We start from the raw sequence: 17,843 nt of genomic DNA on the forward strand, positions 1-17,843 counted from the left end.
ACTTCCATTGCAGGGGGCGCGGGTTCGATCCCTGGTCGGGGAACTAAGATCCCACATGCCACATGGCGTGGCCAAAAAAAGAAAGAAAAAAAGAAGACTACACTTTGAGTAGCGAGCACCTAGGGCGTTCTATGCTATGGCCAAGACCCATGGGTGGGCAGTGAAATCAACAGGGCGGCTAGTGATCAGTATTTGAAAGAAAATGGAACAGGGTGGATGTACCTCATAAGGGTATATATACCTATACATAGGTTCACAAAATGTTTGTTTTAATTATTTGAGCCTGAATCCCAGGGTTTGTGCTGGGACATGACGTCATGGTCACAAAGATTTGAGAAAACCTGACTTGGGAGTGAGGGTAAACAGAGAAGGGAAGAGACCCAGGGTCCAAGCATGGGAGGATGGGGAGGGACCAGTGGAGAGACGGATAAGGTGACCAGGGAGGTGGGAGGAAAACCAGGATGGAATGTTCTGGAAGCCAAGGGAGGAAAGACAGGCCCAGATTTGAATTATCCTCTGCTTCTCCTCAGCTCTGTTGTCCTGCACACCTGAGCCTCAGTTTCCTCCATTGTAAGGTGGGGACATGACGGTCTCAGCCCGTTAAAGTGGCCGTGAGGTGGCACTTGGCACAGGGCAAGTGTGTGAGTGGTGATTCTGACTCTTCTCCTGGGCTTTGAGCTCCCCCAGGCCAGCAGGCTGGCCTCCCGCTGCGCACAGGAAGAAACTGAGACCCAGAATATGTTAAAGTCTTGTCTGAAGCCACAAGGGCAGAGCCTGGATACCCTGTGGCTCCCAGACCAGTGCCCTCTTTCCCCTGTACCCACTTTTTCCCTGGCCCATGTGGGTCTGGCCCTATTCTTTTCGACAGCCACTGGCTCCAGGCCGGTGCTGGAGACGGACTGCCGCCTGGTTGGGGGAATCCCTGGGGGCCGCCTAAAATTCCTCCAGTGGCCAGTGGCCAGGGTACACGTGCTCCATCCCTTCCTGCAGCCCCGGCCTTCCCGGCCAGCCAGGGGGAGGAAGGAGTGGAATTCGTGTACCTGCCCACGGTGGGGCCCAGGCACAGACGTCTGGCTATTGGCCACATCTCTTTGGCGTATGGATAGGCAGGCGGCACCTGAAAATGTCTGTATCAGTCACAGCCCCAGCAGGAAACAGATGGCACGCTCCAGTGGGGTAATTTGAGAAGAGTTTGATGAAGGGTCTGTTGACACAGGTGTGGGCAGGGTGGAGGGAAACCACAAGGGACAGTGCAGAAGCCCGGGGCTGGCAGCGGCCGCGGGCCATGACCATCCTTGGCCTTAAGGGCTTTGTGGAGAGGGCCAGGTCAGGGCTGTGGCCTTCAGTGCAGGGAGGCCACCAATTTGCAGTGACCCTGCAGGGAAGGTATCAGAGGGACAAATCCTCCACTTCCTTCCCCTCTCTGAACTGTGCAGGGCTGAGAGGAGGTAGATGTGTCCATTGGGATGGAGCGTGCATCCGGGGGGCAAACAGGAGACCGCTAACTCAAGGTCTGTCCCTGCCTGTAAGACAGTGTGACCGTGCAGCTTCCTGGGGACAGGCAGCCCAGTCCCGGCCTGGCCTCTTCCACTGGGAAGCAGGAGCGAGGCTTATCTCTCTGTGCCTCAGTTTCCCTATGCCTCCATGGCCCCAGCCCCTGCCTTACCTTCCAGAGCACTTCATGATTTCAAGGGCCAAAGAGTCCTGGCTCTGTGCTGGGGACACAGCGGTGCAGAGGCGTCAAAAGCCCCTGCCCTCGAGGGGCTTCTAGTCGAGTGGAGAGACCTACATAGCACGACTCACACAAGCGGGGGTGGGGGAGGCCCACGGTGCTGTGGGAGCTTCGGGGTGACCGCCTCTCCACCCCAGGGGGTCCCAATCTCTTCCTTCCTCCACCGGGTCTCTGGGGTCAGGGCTCCAGGCCCTCCTGTGCTGCTGGTAGATTTCTCTTTCCCTGGAAGTCTGCTTCATGTTCTCTGGTGTCCACCTGCAGCCTCTCCTGCTTTCAAGAGAAACCTGGTGGGTCTTGTTTACAACGTGGGAGGGGTTGGATTGTGTAGCACGAGGGTGGGAGGGAGGGAGGTTTGAGAAGGGCCTCCTATGGGGTCCACGTTACGGCCTCAGATACCCCAACGCCCATTCTGGACCACGATCCCCCTCGCCCAGTGACATCTGTCCTCTCCAGATGCAACTCAGATGGGATCAGCAGGGAAGGAGCTGAGCTTGGAGCCAGGCGGTCCTGGGGTCTCCAGCTGGGGGTCTCCCAAACCTCAGGAGGCCTTGGGCTCCTCCTCTGTCAATGGTGTGACTTAGGGGTGGCTATGAGGATTCAGAGCTGATAAGGTGAACGCCTAGGGCGGGGCGGAGGGAGAGTTCAGCCCCAGGGAACTGGATTAACTAACTGTCCCTGGGGCACAGACGCTGGTAGGGGCGCCTGGGAAACCTCGCCCAACCTTCCCCTACCGAAGCCACCCTTTGCCTCGTGACACCCACCTCCCCATCTCCGTGGCTGCAGGAAAAGGCAGAGGAGCTGCTACTCTCGGGCTGCCGCTTTGGGGTGGCCCCGTCCTCCCTGTCACGGCCTTCCTGGCCTGCTGGGCCGAGATGGGTCTCCTGTGAGCCCACACTCATGCCTGGCCGGGAATTGGCCATGCAGCCAGCCGCAGGGCTGGGCAAGAGAACCTTCCCTCCCCACCAGCCCCGTTCCCCACCCAAGGAGCCACACCCGCCCTTCCCACCCAGGGGTCAGCTCCTGCAGACACAAACACACTGCCGCTCTGCCCTCTGCTCCCTTCAGAGGCAGCCAGGGCTCCCACCTTCTCCTCCTTCCCTGGGCTTCAATTTCTCCATCTGTGACCAAGACAATATAAAGAGAAAAAGCCCTGGCTCCATCCCCGCTGCGGGTCCCGCCAGCACACACCAAGATTTGTCTTCTCAAAGCCTGCTCTGCCAGCACCTTCTGCTCCAGAACCCTTCATGACTCCCCATGGCCTTCAGGAGAAAGCCCTGGCATTCAAGGTCCCCCTCCCAGAGCAGGGCCAGAGTCTGCCCCTCCAGGCTTCCCATCACCACCACACCCCTGCTTGTCCCATGGTGGTCAGGCTACTTCTTGCCTCTATGCCTTTGCTCAGGCTGGTCCCCAGCCCGACATGCCCTCCTCACCCTTCCTTCTCTCCCCACTCCCAACTTGCCCAGACCTCCACAGGCCAGGCCTAAATGCCACCTCCTCCAGGCAGCTCCAGCTTCCTCCTCTGAGCTTCCTTGGGCCTGACCCTAAAGTGCCACATGTGACCAGCACCATGGTAGGCATGTAGTTGGCTCTTACTGTTTGCAAAACAAACAAGGGACAGTTCTGGGATTGTCTCCCAGGCTCAGGGAGCATTGATGGGTGAGCGCTTCCTGAGTGCCAGGCCCAGGGCTCTGCGCAGCAGTGCCCCGACCCATGGAAACCTCACAACAGCCTGGTGAGGAAGGCATCATCGTGCCCACTTTACAAACAGGATGACTGAGATCTCACAGCTCAGAGCAAGCACGGCAGGGTCTTGAACGTCAGAAGCGCCATTAAAGGGACTTCCTTGGTGGCGCGGTGTTTAAGAATCCTCCTGCCAATGCAGGGGACATGGGTTCAAGCCCTGGTCTGGGAAGATCCCGCATGCCACGGAGCAACTAAGCCCGTGCGCCACAACTACTGAGCCTGAGCTCTAGAGCCCGCAAGCCACAACTACTGAGCCCGTGTGCCACAACTACGGAAGCCCACGTGCCTAGAGCCCGTGCTCCACAACAAGAGAAGCCACCGCAATGAGAAGCCCCCTCACCACAATAAAGACCCAACACAGCCAAAAAAAAGCCATTGAAGTGTGTCCCCCCACCCCACACACACGCTTTCATTTAGGGCTGTCATTTGTCCCTGAAGTATTTTCCAGCCACGGAGGGGACAGACAGAAAGTGGCCCTCTGCCCATCCCCTGTCCTCTCTGGGCCCTGAGACCTCATTCCCAGCTGCCAGGCTGTGCCAATTTTGGAGTGTTCCTCCCGTATCCTGGGCCTCAGGTTCCCTGTTTACAAAACAAAGGAACGCCAGCTGGGTGCCACACTTATGTAAGCCACCTTTGGTGCTCGATGAGACCTGTTCAAATTCCAGCTCCACCATCTTCTTGGGCCAATAATGTCACCTCTGCAGGCCTCTGTCTTCTCATCTGCAAAATGGGAACAGTGAGTACATGGAGCAGAGCTCCACATGAAGCGCCTTGGCCAGGCCTGGCCCCTGAAATTTCCCCTTGGTGGGCTGTTGGGGTGATTCTTTTCATCTGCCCCCTGGGGGCTGCCAGATGCACCCCACCAGCCAGCCCTGGACAGGGTGGGATGGGAGGTTGGGTGTGTGGGGAGAGGAGCCTGGAGCCTGGGTCCTCCCACCCCACTGCCTCCCCCACGCCCCAGGGCCCCCCACCCAGCGACAAAGCCCGTGGTACTTCCTCTCCCCGCCTGGCAGGCCGCCTGGCCCGGCCCCTTGTCTAAGGAAGCGCATTTCCTGCCTCCCCGAGCCAGGCTGATGAGCCGGGAGCTCCACACTGCTGACGCTCAGACCCCAGCCTCCATCTGCATCCACAGGCCGTGACTGCTGCCGCCGTCCACAGGAGCCCCGCAGCCCCTCCCCGCTCAGCCCTTGGCCAGCGACCCCCGGCCTGGCCCCGCGCCCCCGTGCCCACTTCTCCTGACCCCTTGGCCGCCACCTCAGAAGGCTGGAGCAGGGACGCCGTCGCTCCAGCTGCCTGCTCCCCTTGGGTCCCCACGACAGCCCACGCCGGCCCCGGCGCCCGCCTGCAGCCCTGCCCCTGGACACCGGCTAAGGCCCAGCGCACAGATCCCCAGGTGGACAGCATGGACCGCGGCATGTTCCCCCAGGCCGTCGCCCTGCTGCTGGCTCTCTGCAGCCTCGGACCCACAAGTAGGTGTCCAGGGACCCGGGGTGGGGATACTCGGCCGCCAGGGCACAGACCAGGCCCCAAGTGTTCCGGGCCTCCTCCGTGTGTCCCGAGCTCACGTCCAGTGGAGCTGTCCTGGGACGTTTGGACGGCCCAAGACAGATGCCACGGGGTGACCAACCATCCCGGTTTGGCAGGGCGAAGATCTTTCAGCTCTAAAAATCTCAGGCAAACAGGGATGAGTTATTTACCTTAACTCTGGCTACCCTGGCTTCTGCCCTCCCAGCTACATCCAGTTTCTCCCCAAGAAGCCCAGGTCCCAGAGTGCTGTGCAGCCCCTGGAGACTCTCCTGCCCTCTCTGGGCCTTAAGTTTCCCATCTGAGGAACGTGTGGGATGGGAGGGGGTGTGCGGCCTCACAGTCAGATCGTGGGCTCTGGGTTCAAATCTCATGTCATTATTTCCTCGCAGTGTGATCTCGGCCTCTGAGCTGAGTGGGGATGGTAGGAGAACTCCCCTCGGGGCTGTTGGGAAAGTCGTGGTGAGGCAATGCTTGTAGAGAGAGGCAGGCTGGTTGTTTCTGTGTTGTTGTTGTTTAAGGATTAGTTTTAAACTCCTCTACCCTCACCTTCCCCGGGATCTGTGAATGGCTCCCAGAACCCTTCGGACGCGGTGCTCTCTCTGCTTCTACCCAGTTCTCTACTCCTCAAAAAGAGTACAAGATGCGGGCACAGGCCCGGACGAGGTGTTCTGCGGAGGCTCCTCAGCCTGGGGGCTTCTCCAGGTGGTCTTGGCCTCTGCTGTCTTCTGAAATGAGCAGATGGGGGGCAGTGACTCCCAGCCCCTCATCCCACTCACTGTGGGCCTCGCTGTGCCCTGCCCCTCACCCGCCTAAAGCCCCGGGACAGCCCTGTGGACACCCCTTCACCTCTGGCACATCCAGGACCTCCTTAAAGGATCGGGGGTGGGGGGTGAGCATGGGAACAGCAGCAGCGGTGGCCACCCCCTCCCCACCCTACCGTAACCCGCAGCATTTGAAAGTCCCTAACCCTTGATCTCTAAAGCTCTTACCACTGCCTCACTGATAGACAGGAATGAGTCTCAGATATTAAGTGACCCAGCAGGGATTCGCCCCAGGCCTGGGCCTCCCCTGAGCACTTGCTCCTGACCTCGGGTGATACGGCGACCCCTCTTGATACAGCTCCTAGTCACCCTGCAAGACTGCGGCCTTTATTGCCCCATTTTACAGGAGGAGAAGTGGAGGCTGTGACCTGCTAAGTTCACACACCTCAGACAGAAGCCCTACCTGAGCTCCACGATAGGCCCCCAGGCCACCCTGCCTTTCTCCCACCTCCCCCCACATTCTAGCTTGATAACACTCTCTTCCTCTAGGTCATCAGAGAAAGATCCTGGAAGCTCTTTAGGGCCTGGTTTTATAGGATCAAAGGCACTGGTGTGCTGGCGAATAAAGAACAGCGGAGTGGGGGGTGGGGTGGGGTAACTTGTCAATATCCACGGTGTAAATGTTCCCACAGGGCTGATTTCAAGCTATCAACTCGGCAGACTCAGCGTTGGGGCGGATGCACAGTAATAAACCTTTATCTACTATTTCCACCACACAGATATTACAGACGTAGATAACCTCAAGAGCACAGATAATACAAAAGGGAATAAAATAATTAGGGAGTAATGAGTTTTGATATTTATTAACTTTTAAGTATATATAATTGATGTAATTGTAAGCTTATAAAATTTAATTTTTTATAATGGCTGTGTAAGAGCCAACTGGAAAAATGCCTGAAAATGTATCAACCTGCTTCTGAGAGCAGGTACTAGCACCCAGTGATCATGGGGCTCAAGGGCATCCCAAAGCATCCAGCCCAGCTCATCTTCAGTCTGGGAAACTGAGGACCATAGAGGGCAGATGGGGACCAGGGTCAGGGTGTGGGAGCCAGACCTCCACGCCAGGGGAGGAGGTGGGAGTGCTAGTGACCCAGGCATCCTCGTTAAAGCTGGAGGGGGTCAAAATGGCATGAAAACATGTCCCAGACAAGTCCAGCCTTCTGGGAACACAGCTTGGCAGACTCTTTCAAAACCATAACTTGTGTAACAGACTCATCTTCAGAAGTCAACCCCGTGGAGTTACTTGCCCAACTCTGTAAAGATGGGTGGTCCGTATGTACCTGTAACAAAAACCGCACAACTGGAGACCACCCAGTGTCTGCCAGCCTGGGCCCTGTGAAGTGGATGACCATGCAGTGGAACCCTACACAGCCGTTACCAAGAAAAAGCTAGCTCGGATCCACATTGCTGTGACATATGTCTAGGACACATGGTCAGGTGTGCAAACATCAATGACTCCATTTCTGTAAGAATAAAATAGTAATAATATACCATATGCACAAAGAAAATCCCCACATCACTGCTCTTTAGCTCTGGGTTCCTCTAGAGGATTTTCATTTTCTAAGACACACATTTTTGTCTTGTTGGAATTTTTTTTTAATTGAAGTATAGTTGATTTTTAAAGAACAAATATGTAGAGATTTTTAAAAAGCAATTTAACCATATATTCGCTTTAGTCCACTCCTCAAAGGAAACAGATAAGAGGGGGAAAAATGACCTCCCCGGCTCCTTTATTAGTGTGGGTACAGTTAGCATGCTGGCGGATTGGTTACTAGTTTTTGTCTAGCTTTTTAAGGTAATTTTAATGCAGGTGGATCAAATTTGGAAATCTTGTGTACCCTTCTTAGGTCCCAGAAGTTTTCGGTGTTGTCATGTGGACTCCATAACCATCCCATTGTGGTTCTAGAATAGTCTCTCCCTCAAACGTGCCATCTCATCGTTTGCCTAATGAATTCTTTATTGTTGAATACTTAGGTGGCTTCCCCTTCGGGGCCAGTTATAAATACCACTTCCATGCACGTTTTTGGTACATGCATCTTTTCCTGTATTTTGGAGTATTTCACTTGGATAGAGTCCCAGAAGTGGAGGTGCAGGGGTTCGTGGCCCATGTTGGGTGGTTGGGATCAAAGAGTGTCTCCTAAGTGTGGATGAGCGTTCGCTGGAGGATGGGGTAGAGGTGAGATTTGAAGTCCCCTGTACTGCTGGCCACACGTGTGAGGGTCTGGGACTCCCTGGAGAGGGGGGCAGGGCATGTCCTGCTAGGGACAAATATCCATCTCTTAGAGCCTGCACTGGGGCAGCTTCCCATTTGCCCGGAGGAAAGGGAGGTTGAAGCAGGAGCCGTGTGAACCAGGAGACAGTGGGTCCCTGGGGACAGTGGGGGCATGACCATTAAGGTTCTCACTTCAGCCAGACAGATGGTGACACTAAGACCCAGAGGGAGAGAAAGAATTGATGTCTCTCTCATGCGCACAGATGGGTCAGTGATGGGCCCTCTGAGGACAGGCCTGGTCTATTTATTTGCTTGAGGACCTGACGAGGGATCTGGGCAAGAGGGAGGGACCTCCTCTTCTGTGTCCCCAGTGCATCAGGCAGCCCTTTGTCTTTATACCCAGGTTACAGACGAAGAAATCAAGTCTCGGGACAAGTGACAGGTCCAGGCTTCTTTCCTCTGCATCTTTGGTGGCCTGGGTGGGTGTGGAAGGCTTGGAGCATTGATTGCCCTGGCTGTGGAGCAACCTCCCGCTTCTAGCTCCAGCTTTGGAGCCTCAGCCCTGGAGGCTGAAGAGGACCCTCGTCCAAGGCTGAGCTGACTTCAATACCTGTGACGGGGTGGGGGTGAATGCCAGACACTCCTCTAGGCTTGTTTTGTGCCCCATCAGACTTAACCTTCCCAACAGCCCGATGAAGCTGACACTCCTGTTACCCCCATTTTAAAGCTGAGGAGACTGGGGCACTGGCAGGTGAAGGAATTTGCCTGAGTAACACAGCTCAGAAATGAGCAGCTGGGGCTCGGGCCCTGGACCTAGCCATACACCATAGTGCCTTAGGGAAGACAATGAGGCTCTCTGTTGCCAACTCCTCTCACCCCACGCATTAGGTTTCTTTCCTACACCTGCAGTGACCCTCCCACCTAGAGCACAACTGGATGGGTTCTTTTTTTATTTAAGATTTTTTTGATGTGGACCATTTTTAAAGTCTTTATTGAATTTGTTACAATATTGCTTCCGTTTTGGTTTTTTGGCCACGAGGCATGTGGGATCTTAGCTCCCCGACCAGGGATCAAACCCACACCACCTGCATTGGAAGGCGAAGTCTTAACCGCTGGACCACCAGGGAAGTCCCTGGATGGGTTCTGGTGAGAAGCTTTTCACAACAGGGTTTTAAAGGATGAATAGGAATTGAAGAGAAGTCGTCAAATAAAGGAAGACTATTAGTCTGGGAAAGGGCATGGCAAGGGCAAGGAACAAGGTGTGTTTGAAGGAAAAGTTCACTTCTCCCCACTGCTGGACATAAATAACCGTGACGGCGGTTGCCAGTTCCTCACACATCAGGATCCTCCTTGGCCCTGTGCACGTGTCAATTTTCCAATATTCTCACCAATTCGTTGAGGAAGGTATTTTGATGATCACCATCCCCATTCTACAGATAATAGCACTGAGGCATGGAAAGGAAGCTGGCAAGTAGCAGAATCAGGATCTGAACCTTCAGCGTCTCTCAGATCCCTGCACTTTTTAACTCCACTCCAGGTTGTGGAGTATGGCCTTAGCCCGCAGACATGGGGCAGCCGGAGACAGACTAGGGAAAGGAGTGTTGAGGCCTCACTGGTGGCCAGGCCCAGGGGCAGTGGTTGGACTGGACACAGGGAAATCTCTGAGGCCACGATTGGCCCCTGAAAGGAGCAAAGGGTGGCTGGGTAACTGAAGAAGAGGGAATGCAGAAAAGATCCTTGTCAAAGGGGATTGGCCCTGGTTTCATGAAATAATCACAGCTTCTGTGTCCAGAACACTTACTGGGTACCAGGCTCTGTACATGGGTTACCTCATGCAGCTGATATATAGCCTGCAAAGTGGGTGCTGGGCGCTAAAGCCGGATTGTCTGGGTTCCAATACGGGCCCTGCCACTTAACAGCTGCGTGCCCTCAGGCAAATTCTTGCACCTCCCTAATCTTCAGTTTCCCCTTGTGTCAAACGGTTATAATAACTGCACCTACCTCGTAGGGCTGCTATGAGCATTAAATGAATGAACCCACAGAAAGCCACAAAACAGTACCTGGCGCCCAGTAAGCGTGATGGAAGCTGTTTTGCAAATAGGGAAACTGAGGCTCAGAGAAGTTAGGCTTTTGCTCATGGTGACCAACTTTTTTTTTTTTTTTAAATTACTTATTTATTTTTGGCTGTGTTGGGTCTTCGTTGCCGCGCGCGGGCTTTTTCCTAGTTGCGGCGAGCGGGGGCTACTCTTTGTTTCAGTGTGCGGGCTTCTCATTGCGTGGCTTCTCTTTGTTGCAGAGCATGGGCTCTAGGCACGTGGGCTTCAGTAGTTGTGGCTCACGGGCTCTAGAGCGCAGGCTCAGCAGTTGTGGCGCACGGGCTTAGCCGCTCCGCGGCATGTGGTATCTTCCGGGACCAGGGCTCGAACCCGTGTCCCCTGCATTGGCAGGCGGATTCTTCACCACTGTGCCACCAGGGAAGCCCCAAGGTGACCAGCTTTTTTAAGAGGCAGAGATGGGATTTCACTCAGACCATCCAGCTCCAGAGCTGGCTTTGCTTGACCATCAAACTCTTGGCCGCCCAAGGCGCTGGGGGTGGCCATTTGGAAAGCCCCCAAGGTGGCTCTGTGCTTGTGGGTGGGGGAGGATAGGGAGGCAACAGAGGTGGAGAGGTGGCCCCCCAGCTGGTAAGTCTCTCACTCACCCGGTCACCCAGGGCCCCAGCGGCGCCTCCTCCAGCCCAGGTCCCGGGAGCCCCAGAGTTTCCCGTGGTGCCAGGGGATTGTTTTCAGCTCTGTCTGGGCCCGCCTCTGGCTCCTGGAGACAGGCCCTGGGCGTCACACTCCCTCCTGTCTCCCCATTCTCGTCTGCGGAGTGGGGGCGGCCAGGACTCGAAAAGGCCCCAAAATAAATGGACCTCTTATCTGATCTCCCAGCCTGGCCTGTTATCTGATCATTACATAATGGCTAGGCCTGTGGCCTCTCCCGCTGGCTGACACGCTGACGGCATGGAGGAGGTGGCCCCAGGCGGCCCCAGCAATCCGGAGGAACTGGGGTTCCTGGAAGTCTGGGGAGGGGGCGGGGTAAGTGCGAAGGGAAGGAGGAAAGCGCTACACTAATCTGCAAGCCAGACCCTGGGTCTCTGTGGGGAGAGGTAGGTCCGAGCCCGGCCATCTCCTGTCTCCGGGCCTCGGTCTCCCCATCTGTACAGGAGGACTAAGAAGCAGCCAGGAAGTCTGTCTTCACCATCAGGGACAGGGAGAGCGGGAGGGGCTTGGTGGGTCCCACGCGGGGGGTCGGCAGCAGGTTGTGCCAGCCCTTGAGTCTACTTGAGCCTGAGCCATCAGTGACCTCCCTCACAGAGGCCCCCACCTGCAGGCCACCCTGTTCCACCACATCACCACCCACCTAGGACAGTCAGTTCTTCTCCCGTGGCTGAAGTCAGTCAAAGAATTGTGATAAAAAGAACTGCCACACACCCTATCTCACCTCTGTGCGTTGTGTGGGTTCTATTCTTACTGTCCCTTTACTGACGAGGAAACCAAGCCCCAAAGTGAAATCGTTTGCCAAAGCAGCATCAGTGCTGGGCCTGAGATTCAAACCCAGGTCGGCCTGGCTCCAGGAACCTTGCTTTTAATGAAAATGCAGGCACTCTGGAGTCCCTGGCACGTAGGACAGGGCCAGGGTGAGGATTTATAAGCCAAATGTCCTTGTCCCGGACTTATCCTTACCAAGGTGTTGCCAGTGGGTGGCCGTCTGCCGTCCTTCTCTGACCCCTGGGGGTCCTGAGCCAACCAGGCGGTGGAAGGAGGCCGGGTTAGGCCAAAGACAGCCCAATAGCCCGGGATTCAGAAGAAGCCTCCCTCCCCCCTCCTCTGAGCTGGCGTCGGCTGGACGTGCGGCCAGGCCCTCCGCACCCATCTTTGATCTCCAAGAAAACAGGAAGTGAGCGCGACAAGATGGAGACACAAACTTCCAAACAGTCTCCCCTTCTCTGTCCTCCTTCCCTCCTCCAGAGCCCCCCCTTCCCTGGCACATTCCTCAGGACGAGGTGTAGGGGCCTCATTTCCTCTTCCTCCTCTGCTGGGTCAGGGTGAAATTCCATTCCCTTCCCTCAGGACCTGCGCTTCCGGGCAGCGGGCTCTGCAGCCTACTCCGGCAGCTGCCCTCTGAACCTGGGCTCACTCTGTCCGTCGAGGCCAGGAGACTCTCAACCCTCCTTGGCCCGTTCCTCCCGGTCTCCTTGAGGCATAAGAGGGGAATTTTTGTCTCCTGATCCTTTGGAGGGGACCAGCCCAGAGGCTTGGCTGTGTGCACAGGTGGGTCCTGCCACACAGTTAGGGTTGCCAGATGTAGCAAATGAAAATTTAGGATGCCCAGTTTAAGTTTTAATTGCGGATAAACCATGAAAAACTTTTTAGTATAAGTATATCCCACGCAATGTGTGGGATATACTTATTCTTTAAAAATATTCATTTTTTTATTTATTCAGATTTAACTGGATGTCTTGCATTTCATCTGTCAACCCTACACCTACTAGCACTGTGACCTCAGGCAAGAGACTTTGCGTTTCTGAGGTTCAGTTTCTTCATCTGTGGAATGGGTATAATGATATCCACCTTGCAGGGTAGCTCTGAAGATGCAATAAAGCCCTTCACCAGTGCCAAGCACCCAGTAGGCATTTGGAAAGTGGGAGCAATTGTCACCACATTGCTCTTAACTGGCCCACTCTCTGGCTGTGCTTTCCCAACAGGTCTTGCAGAAACAGTCTATTGCGACCTACAGCCTGTGGACCCACAGGTGACATACATCACCAGCCAGGTTTCTGAGGGCTGCGTGGCTCAGAGCCCCAATGCTACCCTGGAAGTCCACATCCTCTTCTTGGAGTTCCTAAAGGTGAGTGCCTGATGCCAGGGTCAGGTGGGGACCCAGCAGATGGCCCAGGGCCGATGAGATGAGGGGAACTTTTCCTTGTGGCTGTCCCTGGGACAGTGGGCTGAGTCCTCACCAGGGCCCCTGTCAGGAGTGTGACATCGGCATCTCATCTCACAGGGCCTGTAGGGGGTGGCATTTCTGGGGCAATCTTCTGGATGCCCGCACAAGACCCTGGTGGAAAGGGCTGTGTTTGGCCGGCAGTGGAGTGGGGAAGAGCCAGGCGAGCTGTCATTCATGTACCTCCAGTGATGGGGAGCTCACTGTTTCTCAGTGACACGGCTCTGCTCTAGGCAGCTTTGACCTTGAGACAGTGCTTCCCTCAGTTGAGCGCAAATCTACCTCCCTGGAATGTCACTCATTGAAGATCTTGTGACCCGGCCAGGCAGCCCCCCAGAGACTGGAAGCCGGTGATGTCACCTCAGAGACCATTCTCCCCCCACCAAGAAGGTCCACCATGAGTTTGTCTAAGTCCCTCTTGATAATAATAACACGTTTATTGAGCACTTACTATGTGCTAGGTACTGTGCTAGGCCTGCTAAGTACCAGGAACAGAGTTAAGCACCTTTCGTGTATTAAACCTCCTGAGGGCCCATCTGTCAGGGTCTGTTTCCCCACTTTTCGGAGGAGAGACCTGTGGCAGGCTGAGAGAGGTGAAGCGACATGCCCGAGGCCAGAGTTCGCTAGATCCCCAAGACTCCAAGCTAGGCCGTCACCTGGGTCTCCAGTGGATCTCAGTGTTCAGCCGGCGCCTGGCCTGCCCGGGGTTGGCAGCCACACCTGGCCAACGCGGCCTCAGGTCCTGATAGCGATTTAGTGGTGTCAGCTCGGGGTGAACTTGTGGCCCCCAAAACTGTTAGGTTGCCCTGCATTTGTGCAGTGATAAGACAGTGCCAAGACCACCAATATCGGGGGGCCTGCTCCCCACCACCCTGCCTGCCACCAGGACTGTGGGTCTCGATAATCCCCAAGTCGAAGATAGCGCCAAACACACGTTGTGTGGTTTCCATAGCCATTGTAATTTTTTTCAAGTTTGCTCATGATATGGAAAATGAGATTGCCCTCTGTAAGTTCATTACGTGTGTTCGGATGTTCAGGTCTCTGTGCCTCGCCTGGGTGACACTGGGACCCCCCAAGCCCCAATCACTCAACAGTGAGCCAGTGTCAGAGAAGGCTCCTGGCCAAGCACCCAGGTCTATTGGAGACAGATATGTAGACAGACAGCCAGCACCCAGATGACTGGTGCTTTCTCGGGGGGCGCAGGGCAGGGGTAGGCCAGCTGATATGGGATTAGGCCGGGCTTCATGGAGGAAGCAGGAACAGTAAGAACGGCCAGAGTCCACAGAATGAAGGAGGCCGTGGGGAAGAGCAGAGGGTAGAGTGAACGTACAGGCAGGAAAGTGGGACTCAGCTGAGGCTGGCATGTGACTCACTGCATCGGAGCTTACAGTTCACCTCGGGGCAGGGCTGGGGAGATGGACAAGGCCCCGTTGCCATAGGAAGGGGTTCGGTCTTTATCCTGTGGGCAGTGACAGTCATTGGAGGGTTTTTAGGGGCATGACAGGGTGCTGCTGTAATACGTCGTCCTAGAGCTCATGACAACAGAATCTCCCTGTCACACTCTGCCTCTTCCAGAGAACTCAGTCCATGGAGTGTCTGGCTTTTAACTCAAGGAGTCAGGCTGCAGGCTCCAGGACGGCTGGACCTGTTTGTTTGAGGGGGTGATGGAGAGAGCCAGGGTTCGGGAGATGGGGGTTCCAGTCCTGGAGCACCTCGTATCGTGCCTGGCATGCAGGAGGGACTCCTCCCCACGCTCCAGTAGACACACACTTCTTGGGCTAAGGGACTCACCGAAGAACCATGGAGTAGCAGAAGCTGGCCCAGGGCCTGGAGTATACCAATGACTCTTTGTTGAATGTATGAATGAATGAATGCACTGCCACGTGACCTTGAGGCCAGCGTTAAGAGCATGGGCTCTGGAGCCAGACAGTCCTTGAATTGAACCTTATCCCCCACCACTTACAGGGGCTCGATCTTGGGCCACCTCTCCAAGCCTTGGTTTTCCCTGGGAAACATGGAGGTGATAATCGTACCTAGCTCACAGGGGGCTGTGAGAATCCAGTGGGGTAGCACAGGCAAAATCCTGAGCTCGGGCCTGCCCAGAGCCACTCTCGATGTTCAGCAGCTCTGCCTGTTGTTATCATAACGTCTCCTCTGTGGGCTCCGCGTCTCCCCTGTCAACACCCTCATTCAGCTGAGCACGCTACAGTGTGCAGCACATCTTCACGTCAGTCAACTCATTTGATCCTCATAGGTTGTTGCTACGAGGCGGCTGAAACAGGGACTGTGAGTCCATCTGCAAAGGGGGAAGCTGAGGTCTGGCCTGACGGAGCTGGGTGCTCCTGGCTTCTTGCCCCAAGGGTCGAGCCCATGATCCCACCAGATCTACTACCGTGACAGCGAAAGACCCGTGGCTTCCCTGGGAGACATCTTCCTCCCCAGGCGGCCCCCAAGAAGGGGGTCTACAGCTCAACAGTCCCCCTCAACCAGTCCTCGCCAGGTGCCTGCTCTGTGCCCAGCCTATGTTGGGCATTGATGGTACAGAGAGAAAGCAGATCTGGCCCTTGCCCTTGAGCCACTCACAGGGGAGGCAGAGGTGGGCACTGGCATCCCTGGCACCAAGTGATGGACTCGGCAGCTGGGGAAGGGGATGCAGGGGCCTGCCGGCCCCGGGAGGATGATCACTGAGTGTGGAGGGAAGGAGGCATTCGGGGAACGACTCCCAGTGTCTAGCCAGACCGAGAGGGGAGTCAAGGGCATTCCAGGCAGAAGGCACTGTTGTGAGCAAAGGCCTAGAGGCAAGAAACACGAGCGGGCAGCGGTGGCGTGGGTGGCGACCGTCTCAGCAACGGGCCCAATCCCTCCCAACCTATGGCTGCTGCCTTCAAACCCTGGCACAGAGAAACAGCTTTCCCCTGCATCCCCGCGCGGCCTCTGAAGCCTTAGATTTCCTGCGGGTGGGCGGCAGATGAGTTGTGGCGGCCAAGAGCCTCAGGGAAGAGAGGTTCGGAGGGGGATGTGTGTGTGTTGGGAGGGTTTGCAGACAGACGAGGGGGCCGCTGGGCAGGGGCTCTATCTTGCTGGGTCCCCGAAGGGCAAGCTGGAGCCTGGATTCCGGGAGGGGGCCCAGGGTCATATCCTGACCTGCGGAGACAGGAAACCGGCCTGGTGTCTCAGCAGTTCCCGTCAGACCGACTACACTGATCTGCTGTCCTCCTAACAAACCCCAGACAGCCAGAGCTGAAGCGGCTGCTGATTCACCCCACTTCTGGGCAAACTCAGGGAACTGACGCTGCCTTGCCCACCCCCGAGCACGCGACTCACGGGGCTCTGGCACCGACTCTTTCCTGGGGAGAGGGGCAGACAAGGCTGCTCGGGCAGAGGGAGGGCAGGGGGCCCACGGGTTCCCCCAGACCGTCCTGGGAGGCTGTGAAGGGCTGTGGAAGGCAGTGCCGCCCTCAGACCTGGGCAAGGGGTCCTTGCCTGGCACCCACAATTCGCAGCCCCTCTCTGGCCCTTGTCCAGTTGCATCTCCCCTGCCCTGGGTGGGGAATCTGCCGAAGGGACCTGCGTCCCTACCCTGGGAACCCAGGACTCCAGAATTCCCTGCCCAAATGCGCTGGGCCTCCTCCCAGGGTAGGATGGGGCTCTTTCTTGCCCTTTCCTCTAGAAGGGGCACTGCACGGCTGGGGTCAGCTCCCTTAGACCTGAAGGCTGGGTGAGGTGACTAAGGGTGGACACTGATGGTGCAGAGAGAAAGCAGACCTGGCCCCTGCCCTGGAGCCACTCCTGGGGGAGGCAGAGGTGGGCGTCAGCAGCCCTGGTACTGAGTGATGGACTCAGCAGTGGGGGGCACAGGGGGCTGGGAGGAGTGAGCATGGCAGAGCTTGGGCATCCAGGCTGGTTTTCCACACGTGTCCATGTGAAGAGAAGCAAGGTGGGCTGGGGCCAGGGGCTGTCATATATGTTCTTGTGCCAGGCCTTGCAGATATTAGGGGCAAGCTTGGTGGAGGGGCATGGGCTGGGGGTCAGACAGACTGGACAGGGATTGCATCTGCTCTCTCAGTGCTGTATCCCCAGTGTTCAGCTCAGGGTCAGTCCAGGTACTGGACAGATGGATGGATGGACGGATGGGTCGGTGGGTGAATAACGGAAGGAAGGGGAAATACACGTGTGTATAAGCATTTGCCTATTGTCCATCCCCAAGAGGTTAGTGGTGTCACTGACAGTTTGCGGGTGTTACTCTTGTTCTCTGCCAAGCTCCTGGATGACAGGCTTGTGCCTTCTTTCCTGTCCCCCTTTGACAGCATAGAAGCCCCAGGCTGGGCCCAGTGCTGGTCTCTCAGACAAATGAACTGGGGATATGGGGAGAACACGGGCTGACCAGGGACCCTCAGCTGGGGAGAGGAGCATGCCTCTCCTGGGTGTTCTGGAAGCCCACCCTGTAGCCACCTGGCTGGAGACCATGACCCCCAGATGCCAGGAGGAGCCCCAGGAGGCCAGATGGAACGTCACTGAGCCCAGCTCCTCCCTGCACGGATGGGGAGACTGAGGCCCAGAGAGGGGAAGCTGCAGGGTGGCATGGCTGAAGTAGGTCCCAATTCCAGCTAACTGCTGCCCAGCTATAACGCCAGCCTCCTCAGCTCCCAAACCATGGCACTCCTCTGGATGAGCGGGCAGGGAGAGAACCGGCGGTCGTGAAAGCCAATCTAGCAGTACTACCGTGGGCACTGGACAACCCGCTTTGCAGGCAGACTCTCACTGAATCCTCACAAGTCTATGAAGTGGGTATATTGTTCAGCCCATTTTCCAGATCAGG

The 17,843-nt window shown here is 56.2% G+C and overlaps 1 protein-coding gene across 1 annotated transcript in view; it reads left to right on the top strand.

The window, feature by feature from the left end:
• The first annotated feature begins 4,577 nt into the window (after positions 1–4,577).
• ENG (endoglin) overlaps positions 4,578–17,843 on the top strand; it is a 29,713-nt gene continuing 16,447 nt past the window's right edge. Inside the window, exons 1-2 of the mRNA XM_027104771.1 lie at positions 4,578–4,944; positions 12,786–12,928. Of these exons, the coding sequence (XP_026960572.1) occupies positions 4,878–4,944; positions 12,786–12,928 (210 nt within the window). The 5' untranslated portion in view covers positions 4,578–4,877. The remainder of the gene's footprint in view (positions 4,945–12,785; positions 12,929–17,843) is intronic.

This window comes from Aethalodelphis obliquidens, unplaced genomic scaffold (genome assembly GCF_003676395.1).
Source record: "Aethalodelphis obliquidens isolate GAN/ISIS:26980383/991018 unplaced genomic scaffold, ASM367639v1 scaffold7, whole genome shotgun sequence".
NCBI classification, from domain to species: domain Eukaryota; kingdom Metazoa; phylum Chordata; class Mammalia; order Artiodactyla; family Delphinidae; genus Aethalodelphis; species Aethalodelphis obliquidens.